This window comes from Aricia agestis, chromosome 1, assembly GCF_905147365.1.
Source record: "Aricia agestis chromosome 1, ilAriAges1.1, whole genome shotgun sequence".
Lineage (NCBI taxonomy): Eukaryota > Metazoa > Arthropoda > Insecta > Lepidoptera > Lycaenidae > Aricia > Aricia agestis.
Window position 1 is genome coordinate 3,915,365 of NC_056406.1, and position 13,413 is coordinate 3,928,777.

The following is a 13,413-nucleotide window of genomic DNA, read 5'->3' on the forward strand; positions in this document are numbered from 1 at the left end:
GGACCACTCTCAGGCTCTTTGGGGCGTTGGGGTCCATTGGGAAATTAGGGCTGTGATGATGGCGGCTGCTGCAGGGAATGCCTGCAGAAGGGTTGTCAGGGTCTCCTCCCCGGCTTGGATCCTAGAGTAGGTGTCCATGGCCAGGGAGAGCAGCTGCTGGATGAGCTGGAAAACTGACAACCCTGCTAGGTTGTCTGGGTCCGTCGGTGTACGCCCCTGGGCGTGCATCGGGGCGCCGGGAGTACGAGCTGGGCGAGCAGTATCGCCCCTTTCGGAGGCCCTTGCGGTACGCCCGCGTGAGGGCTGGCGGTGTGCGGTAGCGGGGGCGGTCGCGGGGGCTGCGGGGGCAGCGCCTCTGACGGCCCTGGTAGCGGCGGTGTCGTCCTCCGGCGCCCTAGGGGCGCGGGGGGCGCGCGGGGCGCGCGGGGTGCGCGGGGTGCGCGGCGGGCGTTGCGGCCGCGGGTGGGCCACGGCCGTGTCCTCGCGGTCGGAAGCGGGGGGCGCCGACATCTCCAACTCGGAGTCCGTCGGCGCAGCCGAAGAGGTGGTGGGCCTCACCCTCTTCCTGATGCGCACCCTCTTCTTCTTCGGCCTCTGCTCCTGGGCCGTCGAAGGGGTGCGGCGGGGGGTGGGGTCGTTGGCCTCCGCCATGAGTGAAGTGGCGGTGGGCGGGGGCGGGGGCATCTCCTGCTCCGGGACAGACGGAGCAGTGTCAGGGCGGCTAGGGCGGGTAGGGCGGGCGGCACCGGTTCTGGAGACCGTGCCAGCCTGCCTATTGCGCGCCTCGGCGATGTACACCGGGCACTTTTTGCTGTTGGCCGCATGCGGCCCTTTGCAATTGGCGCACATCGGCCTCTCGGTGCGGGGGACGGGGCAGTCTCTAGCGAGATGCTCTCCGGCACAGCGCACGCAGGTTAGGGGGCGGTGGCAGTTCTTGCTCGAGTGCCGGAACTGCTGGCATCTATGGCATTGGGCGGGGTTACCTCTACCCCGCCAGGCGGTGATTTTTATTCCCGGCATGCAAAGCAACTGCGTCACTTCAAATATGCCGGGAGTGAGGTCTGGCGTCCTGGTGATGAGCGCGAAGAATATGCACCCCGGTCTGTCGGCCCTAGCCGACACCTTGGTGACGTGCTCTGCAGTGTAGCCGAGCTCCCCAAGCCCGGCTACCACGTCCTCGGGGGTGGTGTTGGTGGGCAGGCCAGTGATGCCCACCTTTAGCGCCCTCTCCGCTGGGAGCGAGTAGGAGAACCAGCTGAGCCCCTCCAGCTGGTTCAGGTACCGCTCAATGATGCGGTATTCCCCCTCAGTGCGGGGGGAGAAGCGAACACCGGCTCCGTAGGGTTTCGCGTTCGGCGCGTGTCCTAGGAGCTCGGTGAGCTTCTTAAAATGTCCTACCCAGCCGTCTAGCTTTTCCACAACTAGCGGAGGAAAGACACCGAAAATATATTCCGGCGGGAAGTCAGGGACAGGTCAGCACCTAGCACGGCGACAATCCGTTCACTATTTCGCGAGAAATAGCGGCAGGATATGTCGGCTGCTATATGGGCTTATAAAAGCCTGTCACTGCACTCCGAGGTATCAGCACTGCATCCACAGGTGGTGAAACACTGCATCCACAGGCGAAGACGCTCGGAAGGGATCGACACGGTCGCACAACTCGCGGGACGGCTACGACACACGGAGAGACCTCGACGTATGGAGCACGAAGAACACGGGTTGCGCGGGTGAGAGCCAGGACGTTCCTGAATTCGCGGCCCGCGAGAGCCCATATTTATACTCGGGCGATGCCAGCGCCGCGCGCCGCGGCGCGGCCAGTTTCTCGCGCGGCAATCATAATTACCTTGTAAATATTTCTTATTCAATTTTTTTCCCTTTCTAATTTTTGTAAATGTTTTTATCCCTTTCTTTACATCTCTTTCTAATTGTAATAGCCAATCACAATCAACCTTTTAACCTTTGTACATTTTGTAATAATAATAATTAACTCATTTTTTTGTATATAAGCAGCGCATTTTTGTAAATAAATCACTTCAGTTCACCACAGTAAATCGAGTTTTACTCTTTACTCCTCCGGCCTCTAGTGAACTCTTAGAGAGACCAACCGGTCCTCTAAATCATGAACAAATTGACTTTCTTTCCTGTATCATAATGTGCTTCGAAATAATCGACAAATAGAAATATTCAAGAAAATAAACGCACACTACTTGTATGAAAATAAGCACAAAATGGCCACGCATGACGGGCTAAGACTACATCTATAATATATACTTCATCTATGGTGGAAACCAGAGACATTTTTTTTTAATTCGTCCCGGTCGGGACAGGCAAAGGGAGCGTTGCCCATACAGCCATTTCTATGTTTTCTCTATTTATTGAATGATAGTGAAGGCCGAAGCAATTTTTAAAGACACAAACTACACACTCCATTAATTCCAGAAAATATCTATAATAATTAATAATAATTGATATTATAAGAATTCATGATTTCCAAAATTCTGCAAGCCGGCCGTATTCTCAAATATACTTGGAATTAAATAATTTATTTATTTATATTATATTTTATTACAGCCTCTAGTCTCTACGCGAAGGCCGGAATATATCTACAATTATGTTTAATCACACAGTACAATATGGTATTTGTTTTTCCTTCCAGTCTGGGCTAGTTCCCAAAACGGTAGTAGAATCGAGAAGAGAAATAAATCAATTTGGACGCTTCCCTTCGTTTGGCCTTTCACAACCACAGTTTTACTTGTAATAAGCACTAAAGTTATAATTTTCAAAATATTTATTTTTTTATAAATCTATACAATATTTCTTTACAAAAATATAGAATTCCAGTATACTACATAGATTATTAAATAATACAGGGATTTTATAAAAACATTCTAAATAATATGTAAAAACTAAGCAACAATCCTTATAAAACTTTTCCTATTATGGTACTTTGTACAATAATTAATAATGGAAGTTATAACAGTTGTAAAAGTTAACTTAAAACTAATTTGATAAAATAGTAAGTACATACAAAGGTGCTATACTTAGCAAATTTTTTATGTATGAATATTGAATAGCAATACCGCATATTAATATTTTTGCACAAAAATAGCATACAGTATAAGTAGCATGTATGTAGCAATGTATAGTGTATACCTAAGTACATTTGTTAATATAGTACAAAACAATAAAAATGATAATAATATCTATCTTTACTCTACAACACTTTGATCATAATTCTTCCCTTATTCAATATGAGTTAGTTTCTCTATAAATATATTTATCTTCTCCTTAATAAATCCCTAAATCTCTATGCACACTTTTATCAAAAAGGTATGCATGCTTTTTGCTTGATCACAGATTAAGACAAACAGCCTTTCATTACTCTTGTGGAGCCGGAGGATGGATCAGTTTCTCCTCTTCATCCTTAAGTCTACCCTGATCAATAGACGAGGGGGACGGAAGACCACATGGCACAGTCAATAAGTCTGGATGATAGTTCATGATATACTCAGCTTCCACTGGAATACAGGTTCAAATTAATATTTTGCTTTACTCAAGCACTACTTTTAACTTGTTAATAATATTTTCTCAAATTATTATTAAAAGTCAAAGCTTTGTATTTAATTTATATCACTTACATCTCACTCTATGCAATTTACTTCCATAGGCCATGTCATAGTAGTACAAATTTGCAAAAGTCAATGGTAAAAGGGGGCCCAGAAATGCTGGTTTCCTAGATTTCCTAAACCTGCAACATAAAATAGGATATTCTGATGGATTAATTATATAAATAAGAACTACTAAGTACTACATGAGAAGAAAGTTTATGAAATGTACCCTGCTATCAAGGCAGTGGCAGCTACTGCTGAGAATGTACCAAAGAAGAGAAAGAAATCTCTGTTCATAGCTATAGCCATTGCCCTCTGTCTCATAGCCATTTGATTCTGCATCTGTATCTGTCTTTCCATCTGCAATAATATTGTGAAAAATATAATTTTAGGCATTATTATTGGGTGTCCATAAAAATAACAACTTTGTTAGTCATGCTCATTTATGAAAATAATGAATAAATAGGAAAAAATAGGACAGTGATTATAAATATATATAAAGGACTTAAAATACCAACTGAGCACCTACCATAGTTTCATTTAATGTTTGTATAAATTTTTCATTTTTCTTATATTGTTGTTCCAAATTAATCGACAGATAGCTTCCCATTTTGTTTCTTATCTATTTTGAATTCTTGCGTCAATGAAGCAATGAATCACTATTTATTAAACCAACAGGAGTAGATCCAATATAGATGAAGGTGGTATAATAAAATTATTAAGTCACAATAATAAATAATTTAGTTTAGAGTTGAAGGCATAATGATGCAATGGGTGACGTGACAACAAAAACCTTGACTTTATTAGAAAAACGAATTGTTAAAATATTGTTTAAAAATATTCCCAGCGTTCCTATCCTCCTATTTTGAGCGTTTTGATCGATTTTATCGCTAAAATGGAACGTTGCTTTGAGTTTTGACATGGTTTTGACCATAATTGGGTTTTGGGCAGTGTTGCCAACTTTTTTTAAACTAACCCACCAAATTCAGCAGTATAAACCACCAGAAACCGCTAAAACCTAAATGGCCTCTCAAACCACCAAAATTCCACTAAATAAAGCAAAGACAACAACAACCTTACTGAATATAATTTGAAAATAATACAACAACAACGTTATTACAAAAAGGAAAATTTTAGTTACCTATGTACCTGTGTATAAGTAGGTACTTAAGAGTAAAGATGAACGTCTTCTTTTTCTCTTTAGTTCTAATTTTTGTAATACGGTATTTGGTATTATGTTGTTATTACAGCATTTGCCTTCGCGTGCTAACCTTGCACGAAAGAAAGGCGATCAAACTTCATCCGGTTTCTCTGTTAAGTCTTGACAACATTCATCATGCTAAATAATCGCTCTATATCAGCGTTAGAATGTGGCAAAACAAATAAAGATAATAATAATATAATTAAGTTTCCAATGTGCGTCTTTAAGGGTTAGAAAAATAATAATAAAAAAACTAGTGGTTTAACGTCGAAGCTACCACTAACTTAAATAATCTAATCCACTAAGAAATCCACCAGCCACTAAAACCAAATTTTTCCCGCCGAAAGGTACGTCTAAACCACCAGATCTAGTGGAAATTCCACTAAGTTGGCAACACTGGTTTTGGGAAATGTCAAATGGGACTCACTTGTACCATTACTTTTACAAGTGGACGCGGCCTAATGGTCTCTACCAAATCAAAATACTGTGGCCGGTCCGCCATTTTATGTTCCGGTTCACCGAGGTACATAAACTGTCAAAGTGTCGTATTATAGGGATGTCGAAATTGAAAGAAAATATCGATATATCGATACATCGATATTTGAAAAAATATCAATATCGGTCTCGATATATCGCGAAAAAAATATCGATACATCGGTCAAATTTTTCGACCAATTTGCTTTTTTTAAAATTAATTTATAGTCCGTCAAAAAAAGTGAAGAAATTTAAAAAAGTTTGTCCTTGGATCGATACGTTTATATTTTTACTAAAATTTTTGTTACTTTACCGATGGCTTGACTTCGTATGTGCTAATTTAGTTAATAATTAGACAATAAATAAGATTTGTGATAGAATAGAATATAACATGGCTTGATTTTCGATATTTAATCAACATAGAAATTAGTAGATTTGACGTTTAGTGATGTACTTTTTTATCGAATTTAAAAAATATAAGGTGAAGAATCTGATCATTTAATTAAAAGATTTTAACCTTAATAGTTCACTTATAACATCTTACTTATCGATATCCTCGACAAATATCAACCGAGTGTCCCATCACTATAGACCGCCATGTTTAATTCTTGGCAATATGGCGCCGGCCACACTTTTTTGTACTTATGTCGCTTCCATCTGTTTCCTTATTCATTGACTTGTACAACCTTCATTGTACAATTTCTTCATTTTCTTCTTCTTTTTTTTCTTATAATAGCACTTGGGCTATAAAACCATGGCCATTGGCCAGTGTCGAGTAAATGGCGGGAAACAATATTTAAAAAAAGTGGTAGACGCTTTACTAAAATTTTCGATGAAGTTTTGGAGGGAACACAAAATAGCACGTTACTGGATATTATAATTATTATATCACTTTCCTACACTTGTGCACTATGACGAATATCTAAAGGTTAATTATTATCCTACCAATATTTTATATTAGACATTAAAAACCCAGATATACGTAAAAGGACCCATTCACGGCAGGACTGCACGGCAGTCCTGCCGTCAATGGGCCTCTTTACACAATTTTAGGAAAATCATACAAAAATACAACGTCACTCTCTTGACTCTTCTAATAATTACAAAATATATTATAATGTTCGGGCCACACTAACGTCAAACTCCGTTAATTATCGCGTTGTTGGACGTTAGCCGTAGGTGTAGCCACAATTAAACGCGATAATTTTCAACGGCGTTAATGCCGTTTGCCGTTTGGCTTTAGCTCTAGTGGCGGTACATCAAAGAAATTAACGCGAGAATAGGCTACTTGACCTATATTCAATTTCATTGAACAAATACATATTTCTAGTAGAACTTGGCCTAAGAAATCGTATTTCACCCTTATCATCAAATAAAAGCTTATGATTGATAAATAAAGTCGATTTGAAAATATGATTTTATAAAAATAGGATTTGTACTGACGAAAACGCTTTTACGGTACTTCCGAATTGGATGTGACGTCATTCTATTCGTAATTTAATATCTTTTATTTATCGCGCTCGTTATATGTAAGTTTATTTGTACATAAATAATAAAAATAAGCCTAAAAAGATTTGTAAAATATATTTTCTTGAATAATTCTAATAAAACATCAGTTTCATAAATTATCTCCATTTATTGTAGACGGGAAATGAAATGGCCAAAACTTTGCTCCAAAAGTTTTCAACATTACAAATGATTTTTAATTTCTTATTTAATTCTTTTATAATTTTTGGTCTCTTTTAGACGCGTACATTTAGCATAATATAATAAATGTTCAATAAAGAGAGCTTAAAATACAAAACGTATGACGTCACACAATGGCGGACAGTGTTTTCGGCGCCATTTATAAGGCATATTTTTCAATCAGCATTTTTATGGGTTTCTACTGTGTAAAATATTAAAATATTAGTTCTTTTGTGAAAATGAATGAATAAGAAGCTATTAGCATGAAGAAAAAAATTAGGTCAAGTAGCCTATCGTTCGTTGACAGCTGAATTCTGAAATTCACTTTCGCGCCAAATCCAATGTCAATCTTAATTTTAAAAATGTCAACTCGGGTCTCAGAAGCTTAAAAAACAAAATCTCAATTAATTTTAAAATAATCAGTTGTAAAATTTGTAAACAAATAAATTCAATTGTAAATGCTGAAGTTGAAGTTCAGCAGAAATTTTTTCATTGCATAGCTAGTGTCGGCACCTCTAACATGGGTATTTTAGGGCTATCGAAACTAATAGCAGATATTGCTCCTCATGCAGTAAAAGAAATGGAAATAAAAAATTATTTTGGTAAGCACAACAGAAAAATTAGCTTTCCTTTGTAATATGTACAAACAATGTAAATTTAAATCAATTTTCAGGGCGGAAAGTTGCCGTAGATGCATCCATGAGTTTGTACCAATTTTTGATCGCCGTACGGAGTGAAGGTAATTATTGTACTTCTGTTAGCCAATCAACTATTCAATTATTGTTTTTTTAGTAAAGTACAGCATGTTTACAAAAACTGTAAAGGTATAATAAAGCTGACCGTATTTTAGTGCCAATGTAATTCGAAGTAAGTACTTATTTTAAATTTTGTTAACTTATTTTAATATATAGGCGCTCAGTTAACCTCCGTGGATGGCGAGACAACTTCACATCTTATGGGCACGTTCTACAGAACTATCAGGCTGGTGGAAAATGGTATCAAGCCTGTTTATGTGTTTGACGGTAAACCACCAGACATGAAATCTCATCAATTGAACAAGAGAGCTGAACGAAGAGAGGAAGCAGAGAAGGAGCTACAGAAGGCAACAGAAGCAGGTATAAGCTCATTACTGTTTTCAATAAAAGCAGTGGTGTAACTATAACATCTGGGGCCCGTGGTAAATTGGTGGGGCCCTATCAGTAAAAATCGTCACGTTAATAATAAAACAATGTATAAAAATTTTCTCACCTCCTGCCTTCCTAGCATACACCAACAAGATATCTCACTCTCGAGATAATTAAAAACTACTCGTCTCATAATGTCAAAATCTCGACATTATCTCAACAAAACTATAAAAATGTGTTATTTTGATGATAGATCTACGCGAGAAAAAATGTTTGTCATGCTAGGGTCAATAGAGATGAAGATACAAACCATCAAACATCGAGAAAACATGTAGAGTGAGATATCTCGTTGGCGTATGCTAGGCAGGCTGGCCTCTTGGGCCCTTTTGTGTCGGGGGCCCGCCTTATAGTTACACTACTCAATAAAAGTAAATAATTGATGGCAAGAGTGGATGAAGGATGAAGTGTATAACTAACAATTTATAACACCAGTACAATTACCCATCTAACTCACTAATAAGTTTAAAAAAGTGTGAAGGTAAGTCACAAGGTTTTTCAAATTGTTACTGACTTCATCAACTTACTTCTTTAATTTATTTTAAAGGTGATACAGCATCAATCGAGAAATTCAACCGCAGATTGGTGAAAGTAACAAAACAACACAGCGAAGAGGCCAAAGAGCTGTTGAAGCTGATGGGAATTCCGTATGTTGATGCACCCTGTGAAGCGGAGGCACAATGTGCTGCTTTGGTAAGAATACATCATAGTGTTGGTAAAAATAGCATTAGCAATAATAATTAATTGTTAATTTCCAATTAGCAATCATTAAATTAATCGTACTTGATAAAAAATATTATCGTGTGCAGCAATAGTCAGCGATCATGAAAAATTAAACACATCCGCGCTGTTTCGCACTGTGGCGCTAACTGTTAATGAATTATGAATTGTTATTTTTCACTTGATGCGAAATAATACTCGACGCGAGCAGTGCGATACGAACCGTGAATTCAGGATGTTGCGTTTTTAGCAATAAGCAAAGCAATAGCATGTAACATGCTAAGATATGCATATTAGCATGTTAATGAAATTAATAGAAAATAGCATTAATCTCCATTACTAATACATCATAAGAATATTTAATGGGTTTTTAGTGCAATAACAATCTTGACTATGGTAAACACAACGCCTCCGTGGTCCAGTGGTTCAGAGCTCGGCTCTTGACTCGGAGGTCGTGGGTTCGATTCCCGCGTTGGAAACATGTTATTTCCAAGTTTGGTTAGGATAATGCAGGCTGATCACCTGATTGTCTGACAAGTAAGATGATCCATGCGTCGGATGGGCATGTAAAAAGTCGGTCCGGCGGCTGATCTCTCGCCAGTCGTGTCGGTCTGCCGTCCCACTGGGTTATGAGAGTAAAGGAATAGAGAGTGTTCTTGTGTACTGAGCACACACTTGGGCACTATAAAATTACTCCTGCGTAGCTGGCCTGGTTTCAATGAAACCGGCCACCGTCACCGAAACTGGTGTGGGAGCTATTATTATATTATTATGGTAAACACAGACAGTAAAACATAATTTTTTTTTTATTGATTTCAGTGTTTTTCATGAAAGTACTAGATGTTTGTATTTTGAACATGTATTTTCAACAAACACTACACAACAAGATTCATAAAACTATACTTATGTTCTTTATGTATCATTTGTCAGCAAGACAATAAGAGCTACTTAACATACTACTTAACTATGTACTATCAGAGAAGTTGATTCCTAGGCAGATGGCGGACCTAAGTAATTTGGTCGCGTTACGTCAAACCCATCCGACCGATCACAGCTAGCATTGAATTGCCATATGCCAAACAAAAGACATAGGTCCGTCAACTGCTTAGGAATCATTTTCCTCAAAATACATATAAATCTGCATATAAACTAACCCCCTTACTAATCAACGCTGTATAAGCTTCGAATAGTTATAGTGTTTTGTCTTCTTCAATCCAATTAAAAATGTCACTTGTGTGACAGGAACAAAACACTGTATAACTATTCAAAGCTTATACAACATTTATTAGTAAGGGGGTAATTAGATAAGTACACTATATATTTTTATGGAATTTTCACTTATGAAATTCCCTGTTTAATACAGGTTAAGTCTGGCAAGGTTTATGCTACAGCCACCGAGGATATGGATGCCCTGACCTTCGGAGCTGATGTCCTTCTGCGTCACCTCACCTTCTCAGAAGCAAGGAAGATGCCAGTACAGGAGTTCCATCTAAATCAAGTCTTGGAAGGCTTGGAACTCAACCAGACGGAGGTAGATAAAGTGTAATTTAAAATATGCTTAAGTAAGACCTAGTTTACTGGCGACTCTTTCTGTCAGTTGGTAATTTTTATCACCGTTTACAGCAGAAAAGAATAATTGGTATCAGGTTTGCAGTTAATCATCAATGCATAATACATTACTAGCTATTTGACCAAGCTTTGCTTGGTATTTGATAAAACACGGATAAAATGATATTTTCTAAAAATAATTCCTAGCTAGATCGATTTATCGCCCCTGAAACCCCCTATATACTAAATTTCATGAAAATCGTTGGAGCCGATTCCGAGATTCCTCGTTTAAGTTAAGAAGAATTGCTCGTTTAAAAATATAAGATTATTTCCAATTGATCAAATTGTGCAGAAATCAAATTTAAATGATTTTGTTGTGTCTTTATTGCTAATAGTCTAGGAATACTAACAACCTAAAACTAGCTACTACAGATAACCAAATCATTGGCTACACTGTAGTAGGCTTTCTGTGGAAACTGTGATATGTATAAATCTATACACAACTTGTAATTTCCAGTTCATTGATCTATGCATTCTTCTTGGCTGCGATTACTGTGGTTCTATCAGAGGCATCGGGCCCAAGAGAGCCATAGAGCTGATCAAGCAGCACCGCAGCTTGGAGGAGATACTCAAGAACATTGACACGGCCAAGTATGTGCCACCAGAGGACTGGAACTTTGAGCAGGCGAGGAAGCTGTTTTTGGAGCCAGAAGTAGCCGATCCTAAGGATTTAGAGGTATAATAATAACCCTCAATAATGACTGTCTTATATTTAGTTCCCTTTTCGATTTTATAATTTGTGTCAGTGTTTGCCTGGTTCAAGCTAAATAGTCAATCTAATATCACCCTACTATTTTATTTGACTTTCTGTATTTATTCAGCTTTAGGCTAAATTGTAAGATGTGAACTTAAAATTAAGAAGCCCCTTAATTTAAAAAGTCTTTCAGCAAACATGTTTTTGTCAATGTGTTGCATTAAGCATTATCCTAGTGTGATATACCCCATACATAATATAGCAAGCTCAGTGAATCTTCCGCACTTAAACCGCCCATGATCTAGTGACCGTCGCACAGCCGCTCCGTTGAAAGGCCCTTAGAGCCTGTCCACACGGCGCGTTGTGTCAGCAATGCAGCACTGCCGTTGCGTTGTTTTACATACAAATAACCAAGGTGTTTATACGGCGCGCTGCGTCGTGACAACAGAGCGCAATGCACACATGACGGACAGCAGCCCCCGAGACGAAGCAGGAGGGGGTGTTTACGTCAAGACTGCTTCGTAATAACGCTGCGGTGACGCAGCGCCCGTGTAGCCGGCTATGCGTCAAACGGCAGCGCTGCGTCGACGCAACGCTGATGCAACCCGCCGTGTTGACAGGCTCTTAGCCTTTTAAAATTCTTCTGGTCTTACAACATGGAACCAACTTTTCTAGTTGAAATGGTGTGATCCGGACGAGGAGGGTCTGGTGAAGTTCCTGTGCGGGGACAAGCAGTTCAATGAGGAGCGAGTACGGAACGGCACCAAGAAGCTGATGAAGGCTCGCACTGGCACCACGCAGGGACGACTTGACGGGTTCTTCAAAGTGAGTGTTCTGTGTTGGCAAATGCTGGAAGATTAAATTTGCTGTCGAAATTATCAAATACTAATATAACTTGACTGTAGGTATTCAAGACCTTAAGTCAAGTTGTATTTGATAATGAATTTTATAATTTCGACGGAGAAACGGATATTTGATTTGGTGTGATCCCAGGGAACAGTAGAAATACCAGAGATGAAAAAAGTTCACTCAACTCAATAAGCTTTTTCTGTTATTATCATGTAGATTATCATGTAGATGGTATGTATTTCAGGTATTATCAACTACGCCCAATCCGAAACGGAAAGCTGAGGAGGAAAAAAAGAAGCAAGCCAACAAAAAAGCCAAAACTGGTGGCGGCGGCCGCGGCAGAAAACCTAAATAATTTGTGCATTCAAGGTAAATTTCGTATTTGGGTTTTCATTACTTCAAGTGTCTAAACATACTATCCCGAAGTTACGCGGCGTAATTTCCGCATGATTCCGCCTACAATGTATTTTAAATTACCGATGACACACTATTACGTCGCGAATATCATGCGGAAATTACGCCGCATAACTTCGATAAAATATATTTCATTCATTAGTGAATAAAATATACTTCATACATTCATGTCTAAACACACTAGTGTTTAGACACTAATAATGAAATATATTTTAATGATAGGTTTTGAATAGCTTATAATTCTCATCTTTACTGATACCTCCAAACAAGGTCATGATATTATAATAATTATTGTCAATTTGTTTTGTTTCAGATCTTGATAGGTTAAGGTTAATTTATAAGTGCTGGACACAAATTGAAATTTGTACCCTGAGCCCCTGTATAGTATGGAAGTTCACATTCTACTTCTTCAGTTTCAAGCAAGAGCAGCATAAAATAGCAGAGAATGCATGAAATTGTGCTTTTAATTTTCTATAATAGATCATTTACATTTAACAATGAATGAATGGATAATTACTGTAATATTTCAAGGAATAAATAAGCTTTAATTTGATAATTAATTGATATTCAAATCTGAATTTTTTTATTGCACAACCATAGCTAAAACTTATTTTTTTGTCAAATATAATCAAGAGAGTTACTTTCAGCTTTTTTCTTCTATCATTTATGCATTTTTGAGAATAAAAGATGTATAAATATAGCATAATTTATTTATCTGATACATAAATATAATAATTTAGTTCTTACAAACATCTGATGATAACAATATTATTGTGATGATGTATACCAAATAATATTCAACTATCTTACATATTAAATACTTCTTTTCATAAATATTCTCTATAAAACATTCTCAACATATTATAATAATTTTCAGTATCTAAATACATTATTCATGTCTTCTCGGAAACTTCGTTCTCTGCTATAGCAGGCCTTATAAGATATGAGAAGTTTACTGCCTTACATTCACAACATTAA

General features: G+C 38.4%; 2 protein-coding genes across 2 annotated transcripts; one reads left to right on the plus strand and one right to left on the minus strand.

The window, feature by feature from the left end:
- Positions 1-3,116: 3,116 nt before the first annotated feature.
- Positions 3,117-4,487, minus strand: LOC121730230 (plasminogen receptor (KT)). The gene is made up of 4 exons (XM_042119195.1): positions 4,138-4,487; positions 3,838-3,968; positions 3,639-3,748; positions 3,117-3,518 (listed from the first exon to the last, which is right to left on the minus strand). Exons 1-4 carry the CDS (start codon positions 4,216-4,218, stop codon positions 3,379-3,381), a joined length of 462 nt encoding a protein of 153 aa, XP_041975129.1. The 5' UTR covers positions 4,219-4,487; the 3' UTR covers positions 3,117-3,378.
- A 2,844-nt stretch (positions 4,488-7,331) lies between these two features.
- Positions 7,332-13,049, plus strand: LOC121730167 (flap endonuclease 1). The gene is made up of 9 exons (XM_042119085.1): positions 7,332-7,571; positions 7,643-7,708; positions 7,881-8,084; positions 8,698-8,843; positions 10,234-10,401; positions 10,936-11,154; positions 11,848-11,997; positions 12,266-12,390; positions 12,749-13,049. The coding sequence occupies exons 1-8, from the start codon at positions 7,490-7,492 to the stop codon at positions 12,374-12,376; spliced, it is 1,146 nt and encodes a 381-aa protein (XP_041975019.1). The 5' UTR covers positions 7,332-7,489; the 3' UTR covers positions 12,377-12,390; positions 12,749-13,049.
- Positions 13,050-13,413: the final 364 nt, after the last annotated feature.